The sequence below is a fragment of the Equus przewalskii genome, chromosome 14 (genome assembly GCF_037783145.1).
Source record: "Equus przewalskii isolate Varuska chromosome 14, EquPr2, whole genome shotgun sequence".
Taxonomy (NCBI): Eukaryota; Metazoa; Chordata; class Mammalia; order Perissodactyla; family Equidae; genus Equus; species Equus przewalskii.
In genome coordinates, this window is record NC_091844.1 from 81,948,493 (window position 1) to 81,968,230 (window position 19,738).

General features: G+C 34.2%; 1 protein-coding gene across 11 annotated transcripts in view; it reads left to right on the plus strand.

Annotated features, from left to right (window-relative positions):
* ROCK2 (Rho associated coiled-coil containing protein kinase 2) overlaps positions 1-19,738 on the plus strand; it is a 161,807-nt gene that overhangs the window by 109,706 nt on the left and 32,363 nt on the right. For 9 of the 11 annotated variants that reach the window (XR_011526737.1, XR_011526738.1, XM_070574458.1 and 6 more), the window contains exons 7-17: positions 5,749-5,893; positions 8,318-8,456; positions 10,506-10,597; positions 11,397-11,556; positions 13,415-13,475; positions 15,484-15,563; positions 16,002-16,050; positions 16,643-16,778; positions 16,880-16,971; positions 17,187-17,433; positions 17,812-17,918. Coding sequence is in view for 9 of the 11 variants with exons in the window: in XM_070574458.1 (XP_070430559.1) it covers positions 5,749-5,893; positions 8,318-8,456; positions 10,506-10,597; positions 11,397-11,556; positions 13,415-13,475; positions 15,484-15,563; positions 16,002-16,050; positions 16,643-16,778; positions 16,880-16,971; positions 17,187-17,433; positions 17,812-17,918 (1,308 nt within the window). In the remaining 2 variants the exon portion in view is untranslated. Of the gene's footprint in view, positions 1-5,748; positions 5,894-8,317; positions 8,457-10,505; positions 10,598-11,396; positions 11,557-13,414; positions 13,476-14,107; positions 14,120-15,483; positions 15,564-16,001; positions 16,051-16,642; positions 16,779-16,879; positions 16,972-17,186; positions 17,434-17,811; positions 17,919-19,738 lie in introns of all 11 variants that reach the window. The other 2 variants (XM_070574462.1, XM_070574464.1) reach the window with 1 other exon arrangement.

A 19,738-nucleotide genomic window follows, 5' to 3' on the forward strand; every position in this document is an offset into this window, starting at 1 on the left:
GTTGGTAACAGTTGTTAGCTCAGGTGCCAATCTTTAAATAAATAAATAAATAAATAAAATACTTTTGAGGAAACTTTTGAAAATGGATACCTGTTTATGTTTTCTCCAGCTCAAAAAACTTTAGTAGATTCCTGTCACCTACTGAATAAAGTTCAGACTCCTTAGCTTGTATTTGAAACCTCTTAAGCTGATAAGACCTCTGCCTACTTTTTTACTCTCATCCTCTTATCACTCGACCTTTTGTATCCTATGGTTCTTATATTACATATAGTCCTTTTTATATCATGCTGTTTCATGATTCCTGACCTTCGTATATGGTGTTGAATATAGTCTTATATTACATATAGTCCTTTTTATATCATGCTGTTTCATGATTCCTGACCTTCGTATATGGTGTTGAATATAGTCTACTTGGCAAATTCCTACTTATGCTTTGAAACTCAGTCCAAAGTTTGCTTATCTTATGAAGGCTGTTTAGATTGGCTTCTCTGTCCTTTTGATATGCCCCATTTGTAGAGCATTTTCTTATTTTTTGACACTATAAGTTATTGACAACCCTTGTCTTGTATTTTCTCAGTCCCGGCCCTGGAATCAGTCCCTTCTCCAAGAAGCTCTGATTCCTTTTATTGAAGAATGGCATTTAGAAAGCAGTATTTGGGCACTAGGTGTGCTTATTGCTCCTGGACTGTCATTATCTCTAGGCCTTGTCAGCAGACACATGTATATTGTATACACTATCTCTGTTAACCCACATGCACACACCTGTTCATATTTAATTCTGTACTTACCTGTCTGCATGTATGGTATGTTAAAATTCATGAGTTCATACTGATACTTCTGATTCTGATTCTGAACCACAGAGTTCATTCTAGTCTTTTTCCTTTCTTCTTTGTAATTTCTTTTTTGGACAGTGAGAAACCTGGCTCTCGTTAACTACACAATGTTTACTTGTTCAATCCTAGTATACACATAAAATTATTTCAGAATTGCCCTATAAGAAACAGATTTACTAATTAAGAATGCATTTTTATGCAGTTCTTTTTGTATTTAGCCTTAAAGTAATCATTTAAGATACTGTCTTCCAGAATTACCTAGGTCAGTTGTTTTCTTCCCTACCTCCTTTGGTGTGGTTATATTTTTAATTTATAAAACAAGTTCATTTCTTACTGTTTGTATTCCATTTAGAGTTCCCCACACATCCAGGTTGGTTTTACTTGTTTATTTATTTTTTGGATATGTGAAGCATTCCTCTGGTTTTAAGAGTCAGAACTATACAATTTGCATACTAAGAGAAGGATCACTCCCTCTTTATCCCTACTACGCCATTCCCATACTCCCTTCTTTCCACCCTTTTCCCACCCTGCCCCTGTAGGTAAATCAGCGTCTTTAGTTTCTGGTTTATTCTTCCTGTATTTCTTTAGAATAGGATCAGAGACTTTTCATAAATGTAGATTCTATATTCATACAATTTGTGGCTTTCCCCCTGCATGAGACAGTTTTTAAGTATCTTTTCCAAATGTTTATTTTAAAAAGTTTTAACCCCCTATGACAAATCCACAGCCAACATCATACTCAATGGGCGAAAACCGAAAGCCATCCCTCTGAGAACAGAAACAAGACAAGGATGTCTACTCTCACCACTCTTATTCAACATAGTACTGCAGGTTTTGGCCAGAGCAATTCGACAGGAAAAAGAAATAAAAGGAATCCAAATAGGCAATGAAGAAGTGAAACTCTTGCTGTTTGCAGATGACATGATCTTATATATAGAAAACCCCAAAGAATCCATTGGAAAACTATTAGAAATAATCAACAACTACAGCAGAGTTGCAGGGTATAACATCAACATACATAAATCAGTAGCATTTCTATACTCTAATAATGAACTAAGAGAAAAAGATCTCAAGAACACAATCCCATTCACAATTGCAACAAAAAGAATAAAATACCTTTGGGTGAATTTAACTAAGGAGGTGAAAGACCTATACAAGGAAAACTGCAAGACTTTCGTGAAAGAAATTGATGACGCCATAAAGAGATGGAAAGACATTCCGTGCACATGGATTGGAAGAATAAACATAGTTACAATGTCCATACTACCTAAAGCAATGTACAGATTCAACGCAATCCCAATCAGAATCCCAGTGACATTCTTTGCAGAAATAGAACAAAGAATCCTAAAATTCATATGGGGCAACAAAAGACCCCGAATTGCTAAAGCAATCCTGAGAAAAAAGGACAAAGCTGGAGGCATCACAATCCCTGACTTCAAAACATACTACAAAGCTACAGTAATCAAAACAGCATGGTACTGGTACAGAAACAGGTGCACAGATCAATGGAACAGAATTGAAAGCCCAGAAATAAAACCACACATCTATGGACAGCTAATCTTTGACAAAGGAACTGAGGGTGTACAATGGAGAAAAGAAAGTCTCTTCAACAAATGGTGCTGGGAAAACTGGACAGCCACATGTAAAAGAATGAAAATCGACCATTCTTTTTTACAGTTTACTAAAATAAACTCAAAATGGATCAAAGACCTAAAGATTAGGCCTGAAACAATAAGTCTTCTGGAAGAGAATATGGGCAGTACACTCTTTGACATCAGTATCAAAAGGATCTTTTCAGACACCATGTCTTCTCAGACAAGGGAAACAGTAGAAAGAATAAACAAATGGGACTTCATCAGACTAAAGAGCTTCTTCAAGACACGGGAAAACAGCATTGAAACAACAAAACAACCCACTAATTGGGAAAAAATATTTACAAGTTATATATCCGACAAAGGGTTAATCTCCATAATATATAAAGAACTCACACAGCTCAACAACAAAAAATCAAACAACCCAGTCGAAAAATGGGCATGGGACATGAATAGACATTTCTCCAAAGAAGATATACAGATGGCCAATAGACACATGAAAAGATGTTCATCATCACTCATCATCAGGGAAATGCAAATCAAAACTACACTGAGATATCACCTTACACCTGTTAGAATGGCAAAAACAAAACAAAAAGTGGCAAATGTTGAAGAGGTTGTGGAGAAAAAGGAACCCTTATGCACTGTTGGTGGGAATCCAAACTAGTGCAGCCACTATGGAAAACAGTATGGAGATTTCTCAAAAAATTAAAAATAGAAATACCGTATGACCCAGCCATCCCACTACTGGGTATCTATCTAAAGAACTTGAAATCAGCAATTCCCAAAGTCCTATGTACCCCATGTTCATTGCAGCATTATTTACAATAGCCAAGACGTGGAAGCAACCTAAGTGTATATATAGATATCTATATATATATAACACACACACACACACACACACAGAATGAAATACTACTCAGCCATAAAAAATAAAATCATCCCATTCACAACAACATGGATGGACCTTGAGGTATTATGTTAAGTGAAATAAACCAGATAGAGAAAGACGAACTCTGTATGACTCCACTCATAGGTGGAAGTTAAACATGCAGACAAAGAGAACTGATTGGTGGTTACCAGGGGAAAGGTGGAGTTGGGGGTGGGCGCAAAAGGTGAAGTGGTGCACCTACAACATGACTGACAATAATGTACAACTGAAATTTCACAAGGTTGTAAACTATCATAATCTTAATAAAAAGTAAAAAGAAAAAAAAGTTTTAACCCCCAATATGCTGGCCAAAAATTGTGGTTAGAATATTAATTTTCCAAAAGTAGAGTGCTATTTACATAGTTTGCCTACTAAAAATTCTTTAGTCCTACCAAATTATTCTGCAAGTGTTTATTCAAACTGATCTCCGTCTTACTTTTCCCAGCTTCATCATTGTCACACTTTATATTTAGCTGATTTGGACTTCACTGCATTTCTTGAACATGCTCTATATAAAGTCGTTCTTGTTCCTTTATTTTCGCTCTTTTTTTCTTTCTAAGCTACCATACCACTCTCTCTCCTTCAATGCCCAACTTATCCATCCTTTACAGCCTAACTTTATACCAATTCTTTTTTCTTTCTTACCCTTTCCTTTTGTTCCTCTCAACCATTTAACACTTAATAATTTTTCTTTTGGTGAGTTTTTTCCTGTGTGTCCCCACTTAGGTTTTAGCTCATAAGTCTCACAGATTTATTTTTTTTAAGTCTAATTTCTGTGGATACATGTGAAATGAAGAGATTTTGTTTTAATTTTTCCTCCAACAGAAGTCTAAAGTATAGGATGGTTCGTGATAAAAATTAATTGTATGCCCTACCTTTTGAAGTCAGGCACTGTCTTCCTCTTTTATCCTAAGTAGGAATCCATACAAAGTTTACCCTCATAATTTGACCAATTATTTCCAAAAATTTTGTTGTATTAGTTTATATTCAAACTAAAATGACTTCTATTTTCTATTTACTATATACCTGGGAAAATAAAATTGAGTTATTTCTGCTAATTTGAGGAATGAAAAGATTGCTTTGGAAGTTAATTTCCCATGTTTAACACCTATTTTATTGCACTTAAATAAAAACATTTACATAAATCCTGTTTACATAATACATTGAACTTTCTTTTCCCAGGGTGGTCGTAATACTTAATATTTTTGTAGTTTCTGTGGCTTCCTTATGAGGAATGTGGATGATACACTCTTTACTGGGCAGGTAAAGGAAATGAAAGGCTTTAAATTAGTCTATAAAAATCTTTGCAAGTTTGGGCAGAGCTGGAGGTGAATGAGTATTATTTACGACTGTGCTACTATAGTGGTTTAATTTTGCAGCATACACACATACACAAACATACATACACACACATATGTATGCTACAAAATGCACACATGCGTACATACATTTACAATGGCTGTTGTCCTTGTCTCAAAGACATCAGATAGGGATTTTCTTATTACCCTCCAAAACTAAACACAGATAAGAGTGTTTTTATCATTTTGCCAAATACCTCGGGTGCCACAGCTCCGTATTTCTAAATATGCATCTTGAAGTTATAGCTTTCAAGCTATTAAGATCTTTTAGTTTAAATGTTTGATCTATTTCCCCCATTTTTTCTTGATATAGTGAAAACCATTTCTTTATCCAACTACTAAACTGGGTCCTTTGAATCTTAATTGCTGCAGTTTCCTTTTGAAATATCAAAGCTTCCGGGGCCAGCCCGGTGGCACAGCGGTTAAGTGTGCAGGTTATACTTCGGTGGCCCGGGGTTCACTGGTTCGGATCCTGGGTGCGGACATGGCACCACTTGTCAAGCCATGCTGTGGTAGGCGTCCTACATATAAAGTAGAGGAAGATGGGCATGGATGTTAGGTCAGGGCCAGTCTTCCTCAGCAAAAAGAGAGAATTGGCAGCAGTTAGCTCAGGGCTAATCTTCCTAAGGGGGGGAAAAAAACCCTTCCTTTCTCTAATGATTTTTTTCTTTTCTCCAGATTAGGACTCCCCAAGACTGCATTTTTTACTTCTCTTGTAACTACTTCTTAGTGTAAGAAAAAGAAACAAAAGATGTTGATGGACTTCTCATAGAGTTTACCACCTTTTGCTTCTTTCATTAATGAAGCCACCTGTGTTTTAGAGCTGGAAGGTTATCCCTGATCTCTCGTAGTCCAGAGATTTTATGCATTTCATGATGCATTTATCTCCTGTCCTCCCAAAGCCGTGTCAGCAATGAAGTTCTGTTCGTAGCAATTTGTAGCCACTGTATATATAATGATAAATAAATTAGTTGTGTTTATGTGTGTGTGTTTTTACACACATCTATTTTTCTTTATCTCTGCTATATATCCAGACAGGCATGGTGCATTGTGATACAGCAGTTGGAACACCTGATTATATATCACCTGAGGTTCTGAAATCACAAGGGGGTGATGGTTACTATGGGAGAGAATGTGATTGGTGGTCTGTGGGTGTTTTCCTTTTTGAGATGCTAGTGGGTAAGTAAATATTTTAACTTGTTCTTTTTTCAAAATCCATCTTATAACACTTTAGTTCTAAGACAAGAATTTGAGAATATAAGGAAATTAATTGCCTATGTCCTAGGGAAGTGGAATTTCTGAAAACTTTGAATTAGTAGTGTCTGATATGACGGATGTTTAATTGGAAAATTAAAACAAGCCTCCTACTTTACAGTGATTGAGTAGAATATGAAAAGAATTGGAACTGCACTGCTAGGAAATATTCCTCCACTAGTCCTTTTTATATTAAGAAAGTATTAGAAGGAGCAAGTTTACAGCATGCAATGGGGCTCCATTCTAAGGTTTTCTTGATCAGTAGTATTGGTTGTAAATAGTTTAAATATCAGACTGTTAATATTTGTTCCAGTAATGATAGAGAACTAAAAGTACTCTTTAGTTTTTGTAATTATGTTATGTAATTGATTTTTATAAACTGTATTTCTTCTATTTATTACTTGTATATATATTTGGTTTATAATTCCAGTAAAATAAATTATAAATATAGTAATTGACCATTTGACTATCAAGATAAATATATTTGATAATACATATTTCAGTCTCAGAAAACTCAGAGACAAGTTTAATCATTTCTTTTACTTTGACCAAATCAAAATTTGAAAGGCTCAAGTATTTCAAAACTTTTCTTTACATCATAGATTTCATGCTTAAAATTTCCCATTCCTAAGTACTAGGATCACAAAAATATCTTCTGGCTAAGGAAACCAGTGACTGAATCACCTGGCTTGGGGGTGACGGGAGATGTAGCTAAATCTGCTTTTTGAGGCAAGTCTGACAAGGCTAATAACTTACATGAAGTGACCTTAGAGTTGAAAAAATATTTTTAGAAATTGGAGAATTTCTGTTCTAGAAAATGACCCTAAAAGAAATTGGTAGTGGAAAATCTGTAGAATAATTGAGTATGGTTATTGCTAAAAAAAAAAAAGAACACTTTGATAAATCCCCAAATTAAATGATGATTAGTCATAAAACTTTTTTTGTGGTATAAATTACCTTCTCTTGCTGACCATTCTGTGTATATAACATTGATCTTGCTATGCTTAGTCTTGTGTTGTCGTATGACCTACTTCGTTTTGGATGTCTTTTTAGTAGGTCTCTTTGTATGCACCATATGTCCCCAGGTAGCTGTCCATTCTCCCTACCTCTGGCCCAATCTGAGGATGGATTAGTTGTATCTTGTAATCTTTTGAAAGTAGAATATATTCTGTCATTTGCATAGACTCTCCTAGGGCTTTAGAAAATAATGTACTTCAGAGGAAGTCACAGGGCTCATTTGAAGAGATCATTTAAATTCCTGCTGTTGTTTTCAACTCTGAGAGCTAAATTTAATGACTTTGAATGGCTCTTCTTTGCAGTATTCTAAGCCTACTCTGGTGCTTGCTCAGGTTGGTTGGCACTGGACTTCATTTAAAAGATTCTACTGCAGTTAAAAATGGCACTAGAAAAATCTTGGATTTAAAGCTCCCCTCCGCCCCGCCCCGTTTGAAAACAAACGAAAACTAGCTATCTGAATATCCTTTTTGAAGTTTTGGATTGGCTGGTTTGGGAAAGTCTGGTTTGTACTAAGATGACTTGTAGTTGAGGCATGCTGGCAGGACCCTTAAACCTGTGGCTTTAGATGAGTACTTGCCAAAATGGTGGCTTTACCTTTGTCTGTCTTTACACTTGCTTCAGTGCCTCTTTATCGTAGCCCTTAGTCAGCAGGAACAGTGCATTGGGAGACCGTTTCTGCTGTTTTCAACTCTAGCTGTGTGTCATCTTAGGCAAATCACACGTCATTTATTTGGGCCCAGCTTCCTCACATAGAAAATAATAGGGCTGGTCTAACTCTTAGAGCTGCACTGTCAGTCTGTCATGATGAAAGTGATTTATAATTGTGCTGTCCAGTATGGTAGTTACTGGCCACAGTGAGCACTTGAAATGTATGACTAGGGAACTGAACTTTTCTTTTATTTAATTAATTTAATTTTAATTGCCACGTGTGGCTGGTGGCTACTGTGTTGTAGAATACAGCTCTAGAGAGTAATCTCAAAAGGCTGATCCAGCTCAAGCATTAGAGGACTGTGCCTGATCTGACTCCACCTAGTGTACTTTTTTTAATTACCCAGTAAATTGTTTCCTTTCCTATTATATAAAAAACAACAAGAGCAGCAAATTCAAGAGTTAGCGTTGATTTTATTTTGCTCTTAAGGGTTGATGGTTCATTGGTACCATTAAAATTTAAATATATTGTTGGTGTGTGCCTGTTTGTTTTGAATGAGGCGCCTGGCCCATAGACCGTTCATTTTTCCGTGCATGTGACAAATTTAAACAACATATTTATTAGATGAAAAGTGTTTAGTTTGCATTCTGTTACTTTTGGTGTCTTCTTTCTTGGAATTTTAGGTGATACTCCATTTTATGCAGATTCGCTTGTAGGAACATACAGCAAAATTATGGATCATAAAAACTCACTATGTTTCCCTGAAGATGCAGAAATTTCTAAACATGCGAAGAATCTCATCTGTGCCTTCTTAACAGATAGGTAATATAGATTGAATTTCTTTGTAGAGAGCCCTTTAACTCTAAATTTGTAGAAATGAAAGCATACCTAACTCTTATTTACGCATGAAATCAATTTCTTTATCCAAATCGCGTTTAATTCTAGGTTAGCCTTTTCCTACTGCTAAGCCTGGTGTTGGGTTACCCTCGTCATTTTGTATGTGCAGCCCAGTTGTAATCTAACTCTAGCCTTAATCCTCATGTCTAAAAAGAAAAAAAATGAAACTTAGTGTAAAATAATGCATTTGAAAGAAATAAAACTTTTGTATTATTCACATTTTTTTCCTCTAAGGTGATTAATTGTACAACTTTTGGGAGGAGAGCATTTTGTTCAGATAAATGCTAAGGTTATAATCTTAACAACTGCTTGTGTTTGACTTGGGAGTGCCTCCTTCCCAACCCTTTTTTATTTGCATTTGAATGCGAACAAGCCTGTCCTAGAAATTCTGTATTTCTTCAAACAAAATAGATGAACAATGTTGTGAACACCTGCCTGAAAAAGAGATGCTAGAAAGCTATTGGGAGTTTCTTCTTTGGCCTCCCTATTCAATTCTTCTCTGATTTCTCATTTTGTATTTGTGATAGGAGTCATCCTATCAAAGGACCAACCCATAGAAGAGGGTGCTTGCACTCCAGTCCAGACTTGACTCACTAGCTTTATGATCTTAGGGAAATTCTTTTACTTTTTTGGGAAATATTTTACTCATACCTAAGACGATGAGATCAGATTAGATGATAACTAAGGGCATTTCTAGCTCTAAAATAGGATTCCTCAGCAAATTTTATTGTTAGCCATTTGCCATTACGAGCAGTACTGTATTGACTATCCTCATACATTTGTCTTTGCATACTTTTTGTAGGATAAAATCTTAGAGGTGGAATTCTGGTATACACATTTTAAAATTGAGTGATTTTGCAAAATTGGCCCCCAAAGAAGTCACATCAGGGTATATTTTCATACAGTAATTGTTTCCCTCATTCTCATCAAACTGAATAGTAAGAATTTTTTTCTTTTTCCAACTGAAGCAAGAAAAGTTTTTATTTTTCCTCATTAGAGAGGTTAATCATTTTTATATGTTTATCAGTCATTTGTAGATTAAAACTTTTAATGTTCGTTAATTATATGATTAACGAACAATCCATGCTGATAAACTCAAAACAAATCCTGTATAATGTGTGACTTAGGGCTAGATGGGTTAATGGGAATGACCATAATTTGTGCGGAAACGTAAAATATAAAACAGGATATACCATATGTTAATGAATGGAGTGCCATTCATGAAAGACTTGCCTTAGCAGTTTATTAGAGGGGAGGGATGCAGTCTAAGGAATAATTGTAGGTGAAGATATTTTAAAGTTAATGCCATCATTATGCCTTGGAGCACTTCCTTCTAAAGTTTACAGGTTTTCTTGTTTATATTAAACATAGCTCCAGGGGCATGTAAAAAAATGCTTTTAATTTCCATGTAATCTTCATTGAAGACTCAAAGGGTCAGAGAATGAAATTATTAGTAACGTTTTTCTTGTATTCAGAATGATAATTAATATAAATGTAGAGATATAATTTATCAGTAAATATGGATAGATTCAAACACAGTATGTGAGTTCTTTTTACGAAGGGGAGAGATTTTTAAAATAACGTTTTTGTTAGAGAGGCTTTGAATAGCTCTTCTGTGCCAAAGTTAGACCTCCATCCGTCTTACCTCTTGAAGGTTGTGAGGTTTTTGGCCCACGCAGGTGAATATTTTTATTTGAAAGTCTCGTGTACTTTCATTTCACGTAAACTGTAGATGGAAATATACTTCATTTTCGGTGACATTTATTATACATTAGTCTTTTAAATCTGTCTAGAGACATCATAGGCTGTAAAATTGAGCTACTTATTTTTGAGAACCATTTAAGCTGAAGCTTTTAATAAAGATATCTTAAACTCATTTGTGATCTTTACTTTGATCCTTGTCAAGATTAGTTAATATTTTTGTTTTTTCATAATCTTGCTTTTTATAATACAGTCTTTAACTACATTGTTTAGGGAGGTACGACTTGGGAGAAATGGGGTAGAAGAAATCAAACAACATCCTTTCTTTAAGAATGATCAATGGAATTGGGATAACATAAGAGAGAGTAAGTTAATAAATTTAAATATTTCCATTCCATCACATTTTAAATTTCATAAATTGATTCCTCTTTTGAATTAACAGACATGTTTGATACACTTAATGCTAACCGATTTTTAAATTGAGAGATTTCATTTCAAATCTGTTCTATGGTAATATTTATAACTAAATATCAATATCAATATCTTAGCAAACTAATACGTATTTATTAGCAATATTTCCCAATACTTTTATAATAAACATTATAGATTTCTTAACTTGTCAAGTTAAGTTTTATGGATCTCAATGTTCAGAATGGGAGAAATATAATCCTTTAATTTGAATATGTTTGAGTTAATAAATCAGCAATTAATTATTTATGTAGACCATACTCTGGTGAATACTAGGGTAAGCATAGTAATTTATTTTAACTTTATGTATATTTGACATTAATTCATTTTAAGAGTAAGAAATATTTCCGCTTAAAAGAATGTAGAAAACTGAAACTAAAGAATGTATATGCAAGTTATTGCTGCTTGTTATTTTAATACCTAGAATAATATCATATTGCTTTCCTTGTTAATTGATTTATCTCTATTTGATCTGATATAATAAAATACTTTTAAATTCTTTGAAATCATGAAGTGGAAAATGTTACTAGATTTTTCTATAGTAAATCATAACATATTATTAATTATATATTATTAATATATAGTGGGTTAATACATTATTAATAATATGAAGTTAATAATATAAGACAAAGTAGGAGTGGTTTATATATATTTTTTAGTTGTGAATGAAATAATTCATTTCTTTCCTTTTAATAGCGGCAGCTCCTGTAGTACCTGAACTCAGCAGTGACATAGATAGCAGCAATTTTGACGACATTGAAGATGATAAAGGAGATGTAGAAACCTTCCCAATTCCTAAAGCGTTTGTGGGAAATCAGCTGCCTTTCATAGGATTTACCTACTATAGAGAAAATTTGTATGTGATTTGTTTGTTATATTTTTATTGCTTTCGGAGTCTAGCTATAAAGAATTGTCTTACTTTGAGACTCTAAATTATGGAAGATAAAGTGTTAATTTGTTTTAAACTTTGAGTTTTTTCAAAAAGACTGTCAAAAGAGGTACTTTTCATTTGATATCATTATTTTATTTCTGAGTGTTATATTCATTTATAAAATGAATACAAGGCAACGTTCTATCTTCTTTTGGGGATATTAAGTAAAGCCAATACCTGCTTTTGAAGGAGGTTGCCAACTAATGAGGGATATAAGAGAATTATGTAGTCATAATGAAGGGTAGAATGTGGTATTTTCCTTAAGAAAGACGCCAAAAAAATCTGAGATAATTCAGAAGAAAAATAAAGAAGTCACATCTCTTTGGGGTGAAGGTAAGGAGAGATCAGTTAAGACCTCAGGGAAGAGGAGGCATTTTAGCCAAGTCTAAAGATAAGAAAGGTTTTGAGTGGCTAAGATGTGGGGACATTAGGTGAGGGTTGTGGGGAGGTGAACAGTGAAAGCAAAAGTTTGGAATGTAAGTATGCATTGGGAGCAGAGTAGTGTAGTCCAGTAGAGCTCAAACATAGGGTATGTGTTAACTATATTATGACCATTTGGAGCACTTGATGAGACTGTCATTTTCTTGAGCCCGTTATCCTTCCATCTGGCACAGAACCTGGCACAAAGTCATTCAATAAATATTGGTCAGCTGACATGAATATTGTTCATAAGATTAGAAAATAGATTGGAATTGGAGATTAGGGGAAGAATAATGCAAGAATTACAACAGATGATTGTTGTGTGCTGTGCTAGGGATTTTTGACTTTGATCGGCAGTGAGGAGCCACTGTAAACTGTTAAATAGTTGAGTGAAGTGTTAAAGACATTTGAGAAACATATATTTGAGAAACTTATGGTACTTCCATGTATGTAATGATCGGGGTAGACCAACCATTATGGTTTGCCCAAGACAGAGCAGTGTCTTAAGATGTGGCGTTGGGACTTTCATGCTAACGCTGGGCGCATCCCAGACACGCCAGGATGAGTTGGTCACCTTGCTAACAGTAGTGTTCTAAAAACTATTGTAACGCTGACTAAGATGAAGATATCAGTGCCAGGAGAAACCCAAGCATGTTTGTAGGCAATGAGGACCCAGTTAAGAGACAAATTGACAGTTAAATAGAAGTGATGATTTATATATTAAGACCTGGAGATGAAGAGATGTTATCTTTGAAAAGGAGGGGAGAGATGTCTCTTTCTAGAAGATTTCTAGAAAAGATGAATAAAATAATTATTATAGGAACTCGAGCTGAAGAGGGGGAAAGCATAGTTCCATTTAGTGACTCCAATCTCAACAATGTTAAAGACTAGAACATCCAATAAGAGTGAGAGGGAAGAAAAGTTTAGCATTTTAAATTATTGAATGGTGTAAATGTCTAGAGGGAAAGATATTGCTTCATTTAAAATATGTTGAGGTAAAAAGAAAGAGAAATCTTTGTGATTGGAATTTATTTCTGAGACTAACTTCATTTTAGAAAATGGATTATAGGGGGCTGGCCCCATGGCTGAGTGTTTCAGTTCGTGCTGGTTCTGATCCTGGGTGCAGACATGGCACTGCTTTATCAGGCCATGCCGAGGTGGCATCCCTCATACCACAACCAGAGTCATTCACAACTAGAGTATACGACTGTGTACTGGGGGGCTTTGAGGAGAGGAAGAAGGAAAAAAATAGAAGATTGGCAACAGATGATAGCTCAGGTTCCAATCTTTAAAAATGAAAAAAAGAAAAGAAAATGGATTATAATGACCTGCAGAAGAATTTATTTCCTGCCTTTCCTTCTAGGTTATTAAGTGACTCTCCATCTTGTAGAGAAAATGATTCAATACAATCAAGGAAAAATGAAGTATGTATACATTTTTACTGGTCTATTTTAGTCACATGTTCAAATATTTTAGTAATATCCATGTATTTTAAAAAGTTCATTTGATACTATGTTTTGAATCATTAGATAACATTCCTTATTGCAGTAGTTCAGCATAACATCGAAATGATTGATTTATTTGACAAGTCTCATTGTATAAGATACAATGGCTAGTAAAAAGATGCATTTTAATGTGGCTTTAGGTTTAGTTTTAGTAGCAAAAGTGATAAAATAGGTTTATAAACAGCTATAATACCAGTTAGAAAATGTTATTATCTTAGTACTATAAAAGAGTACAGATAATAAGCTATAAGGGTCCAGAAATAGTGGGGAGATTCAAATTTTGAATATTTAGGAAGGAATTCATATAAAGGATAATTTCATCAAACTGTTAATGGTATATTGTGACCTCTATAATTTGTAACTGCATACAAGGCTAAATCATACACACACACGTACACATACACATAAATGAGGATGCTAAACATTTTTCTCTTCAAAATGTATAAAAACTAAAAAAGTTGGTTGGATAATTTTGATTTGTATTTTAGGAATTTTATAAAGGATAACAAGCATTTTAATGTTTTCTCTGTTTTTTATTTTGTTTTAAATAGGAGAGTCAAGAGGTATGTTGATGTCAAATATGTTGAAAAACTGAGAAAAACTCATCACTCTAGCAGTGTTTTGATATAGCCATATTCCACCTAGCATTTGGAGTACTACATCTACCCAAGAGAGAAGTTCCCAACCTTTTTTCTACCAAGGATCCCTTTTATTATTGCTCCAATGAATCTGCTGTTTAAAATATATATTATGTAATTTTCTTGTTTTTATTTACCAAGGATATATAACTGACAGCAAGAACTTCAGATGTGATAACTAGCATGTGATAACTATTAGGTCGATAAGTTAACAGGTGATCACATACTAATGCAGTAGCAGTTAAAAGCATTTAAACTTGACTAGTTCATTGGCCTGTATATACTTATTAGGAAAAAATACAGTTTTACTTAAGATATATGAAATATTTAAGAAACCACGGAGAACCTAATCACTGGAAAGAATAGTGGAAAGAACATTGGCTTTGTAATATAATAGACTTGGGTTGATTTTTGGCACTGCCACTTATTAGCTGTGCTGTCTTAGCCCAGTTATTCACCTTTTGTGAATTTCACTTTCTTTATTGAGTAGATATAACGCTACCATCTTCTTAGGGTTTTTGTTAGGATTAATGAGACAACATTTTTAAAGTAACTACCACTGTACCTAAGGCACAAAAGGAACTCAAAAAGATAAATCCTTTCTAGAGGTAATAATGCCCCAAAAATGGATTATTTATTATTTTCTGTAGTTTCAGTTTGTTTAAAGACTGATATATCTGGCCTTGAAGATTTAAAGAATGGCAAGGAGGTGACTTGTAATTAATTAGCTATCATGAATCCAAGAGAGTTATTGATTACAGCTCTTCACAGTAGTGTGCTCAGTGTTGATGTGGGAAGATATAAGGAAGAGCTTACATTCTTATTTTTAAGAACAGTTATATAGTTTTCGGCATGTTCAGTCAAATATTTTGAATATTTGTTTCAGATACAGACCTTTTAATCTTTATCTTATAGGCGCAAATGGTGATAATATTTTCAAACAAGTAATCTGCTGAAGATCTGTGGAGGATAGCAGAGGATATTTTTTATTCATAATGAATGAGAAACTTTGTGTCATAGAAGAATTCTGCCAAGATTAGAGCTTCTCATTTGTATGTTTACATAGTGTGTTCATACATACATGTGTGCTGTGATAGAGAGAAAGCAGGAGATGGAGGATTTTCTCCTCTGCCAATAAAAGTCACATTAAGAAGGTACAAATACTGTACCATTATATAGGAGATTATGTTAAGATGAAAGAAAGGAGATGCTTATCGTTATTTTCTTTAAGCCTCTTGTCTTTCACATGTGAGCAAACTTTATAATTACAGTTTCTTGTTTTCTGACAGATTCAGAAAAAACTAGACACATTAGAAGAACACCTTAGCACTGAGATGCAAGCCAAAGAGGAACTAGAGCAGAAGTGCAAGTACGTTTCACAGATAATTACAGATATTCTAAAATTTAAGTTTAAACATTTCTCTATAAAAGAAGAGCTACAGGGGGCCGGCTCCATGGCTGAGTGGTTAAGTTCGCGCGCTCTGCTGCGGCGGCCCAGGGTTCGGATCCTGGGCGCGGACACGGCACCGCTCGTCAGGCCACGTTGAGGCGGCGTCCCACATCCCACAACTAGAAGGACCTGCAACTAAGATATACAACTATGTACAGGAGTGGGGGATGGTTGGGAAATAAAGCAGAAAAAAAAAGATTGGCAACAGTTGTTAGCCCAGATGCCAATCTTTAAAAAAAAGAAAACAAAAGGAAGAGCTACTGAGTAATTATATGATTATTTAACTTTATGGTAAATGTTTTTATTATAAATTAGGAGAGAGTTATTTTATTTACTGTTTCTTTTGAAATTCTTTAGATCTGTTAATATTCGCCTAGAGAAGGCAGCAAAGGAGCTAGAAGAAGAGGTAAAGCTGTTCTACGCTTTTGTTAACGTTTCTGTTCATAAAGGTTTGGAGCCTGACTTAGCTGCAGAGTTCTCTTAGGACCATGTTAACACATATCTTGATATATAGTAAAACCTGCCTGTTAGCATTGGTGGACAAGACTAAAGTTATAGGATAACCATGATAAGAAGATTCATTTTAGGTTTTTGCAAATTTGAATTAATTTAGTACGTGTGAATATTTCAAGTAAAAAAATTGCATTTGTATTAACGTCATAGTTTAAAAACAAAGTGATCGTTTCTTTTTTTTAAATTACTATTCATAACATTTTAGACCCATAGTTTGTATTAAGTAAAGATGGTTCAGTGGTGATGGAAGGTTATAGAAAGTTTGAGTTTCACTAGTAAATAGAAACACTTATGGTCTTGATTATTAAAGAAGAGTGTGCTATTTTAAAAATATGGAAAAAAGTTTTACAGTTTTAACAAAATAGTAAATACAGGTTTTTTTTTTTTAGGTCTTTTTTATCTGCTTGAAATAGCTGAAATATTTTTGCTTTCATTTGGTTTTTATATATTCTTTTCTTTGATAATAACTTCAAGCATTATTTCAGATTACCTTAAGGAAAAATGTGGAATCAGCATTGAGACAATTAGAAAGAGAAAAAGCACTTCTTCAGCACAAAAATGCAGAATATCAGCGGAAAGCTGATCATGAAGCAGACAAGAAACGAAATTTGGAAAATGATGGTTTGTGATGTAGCATATTAAGCACTTACCAAGAAAAAATTAAGTGTGTGTATATGTGTGTGTTGTGTTGAGGCTTGCCTCTGAAATGCTTTTTATCATAGTTAACAGTTTAAAAGATCAACTTGAAGATTTGAAAAAAAGAAATCAGAACTCTCAAATATCTACAGAGAAAGTGAATCAACTCCAGAGACAAGTAGGTTGATCCCAGTTTGTAATAAGGATATTATTTTACTTATGACTGCCTCTTAACGCTAAAGGCCTTTGCTTCTAATTTGTAAGGAAATCGTTAGGAAAATATTTTTAAGTTTTTGTTTATTTTAAATAGTTTGTAATGGAGTAATAAATTGAAGTATTTTCATTATATACACCTATCTTTGTTTCCTTGTTTGATTTTGAATGGAATAACAGCTGGATGAAACCAATGCTTTGCTGCGGACAGAATCTGATACTGCAGCCCGGTTAAGAAAAACCCAGGCAGAAAGTTCAAAGCAGATTCAGCAGCTGGAATCGAACAATAGAGATCTACAAGATAAAAATTGCCTGCTGGAGACTGCCAAGTTAAAACTTGAAAAGGAATTTATCAATCTTCAGTCAGTTCTAGAATCTGAAAGGAGGGACCGAACCCATGGATCAGAGATAATTAATGATTTACAAGGTATTAAAATAGGGATTGCACTTGAATTCATCTTGATGATTTGTATTTTGGAAATAACTTCAGATGATGGATAATGTGCTAAAGTAGCACATTTCTGAATATACTACTCTGTTATGTAAAGTTAGGGTGTTAGAATTACATTGATACAAAATTTTATGAACAAAAGATTTACTTTCAAATAGTATAAAGTATTTTAAGTATGAAACCAAGGTGGTAGATTGGTTTCCAGTTGAATTAACTGTAAAGCACTGTCCAACAATTATAAAACTTCCGCTCATAAATAATAGCAACAAAGTATGAGGTGACTTCCAAATTTTTTAATCTTAATTTAATATTTATATATTTTGTGAGTTTATTTTTAAAATGTTGCAATTTTAGGTAGAATATCTGGCCTAGAAGAAGATTTAAAGAATGGCAAAATCTTATTAGCAAAAGTAGAGCTGGAGAAGAGACAACTACAGGAGAGATTTACTGATTTGGAAAAGGTAAAACATGTTAAGCTTTATATTTGTGTAAGAAAATGACTGTAGAGTTTCAGATTGGAAAACTTTCTTTAAACAAAGGGAAATCGGTAACTGAAATATTCCACATACTCATGGACTCTTTTATGTTTAGACTTGGTTGTGTAGATTAGGGATATATATTTTAAGACTTACGATAATAACACAAGCAGCCTTACTATATTAGATGCTTATGAAGGGAAGGACTCTCCTGGAGAGTGTATAATGAGGCCGCTTCTCTCTAGGGATCCAAGGAAAACTCAAATTTTTACTTATAACAAGTCTTAAAAATCACATAAAATTATCATGACTTTTAGTGTTTAGAAGTTTTTCTTTAAAAATACTGTAAGCCAGGGATAATTTCTAGGCTCTGTGCAGTTAATATTTTATTTTCATTCACTTATTTATTCATTCGTTTAAGTTATTTAATGTGTCATCTATGGTAGAAATACTAGGATTCAGTCCTTGTCAACAATCTCATGGTCTAATGGGTAATTTCTAAAGTATAAGAATAAAGCACACAGATAATTCTAATGCCGTGTGGTAAATGGAATGATAGAGGTGTGGACAGGGCATATTGTATGCACAGGATGAATCCCTAATCGACAGGGCAGGATTGGTTGACAGGGTAGAGGCACATTCTGAGTTGGGGAAAACAGCATGAGCAAAGACATAGAGGATGGAAAATAAAGACGGCATAGTCGATTTATTTAAGTACAAACTGTTCAATATTTCTGGAGTATAGAGTAGGCGTTAACAAATTTTAACCTTTTAGGGGAAGGATAGAAAATATTTCAAGATTTGCAGGCCATATGGTCTCTGTTGCAACTCGGCTCTGCTGCAGTATAAAGGAATGGGCTTGGCTATGTTCAAATAAAATTTTACAAAAATAGACATCAGGCCAAAATTGGCCTGAAGACCACAGTATGATCCTCATGTAAGAGTGTGAGGAATTCAGTGGCTAGAGTGAGGCTACAGAGCTAGGCATTAGCTACATCATGCAAGATTTTGAATACTTTTTTAAGAAACTTAGTTTCCCTAAGTAATGGACTAGCCACCGAAGGGCTTTAAACTGGATGATTTTATTAGAGGTACATTTAAGATGGGTCACTGTGTACCATGTGGAGATTAGATTTGAGGAGGAAAAGACAAGAGGCAGGTAGACTAGTCAGAGGCTTTTTCAGTAATCCAGGTAGTGGAGACTAGTGCACTGGTTAAAAGGATGGAAAATAGAGATGAATTTGAGAAATACTCGTGATTGATTAGATGCGGTGTGTGAGTAGTACTCAAGAATGAGTCCTAGGTTCCTAGCTTATGACAAGGTATATAGTGGTGCCATTAATTAATAAGAATAAAGGAAAAGTAGCTCTTTTAGAGGAGACAGTGATACATCCATTTTAGTCCTAAGTTTGAGGTGCTTATGAGACAGCCAAATTAGGCTGCCACAGAGCAGTGAGCTATGGTAGTAGGAGCTAGAAATATTTCAGAGTCATTGGTATAGAAGTAGCTGAACCCATGCAAATGGAAGAGCCCATCTGGGAAGAGATCATTTAGAGCAGTGGGTTTTCAGGACAGAGTAGATTACTCAGTGGATTGTGTTGTTTGAAAAAATCATTTTCTGTATTAAAGATTTTATTTGAAAAAGAAAAGAAATATCTGTATTTATGATACAAACTATAGAAAACAAAGAATTAGAAAATCTTTTGAGGATATATAGATTATTAAAGATTCTCAACTTAAAACAAGTCTATTACGTGGAAAATAAGGGTGAATGGTAGAGGACCCTGAAATTTTTTTTTTTTTAG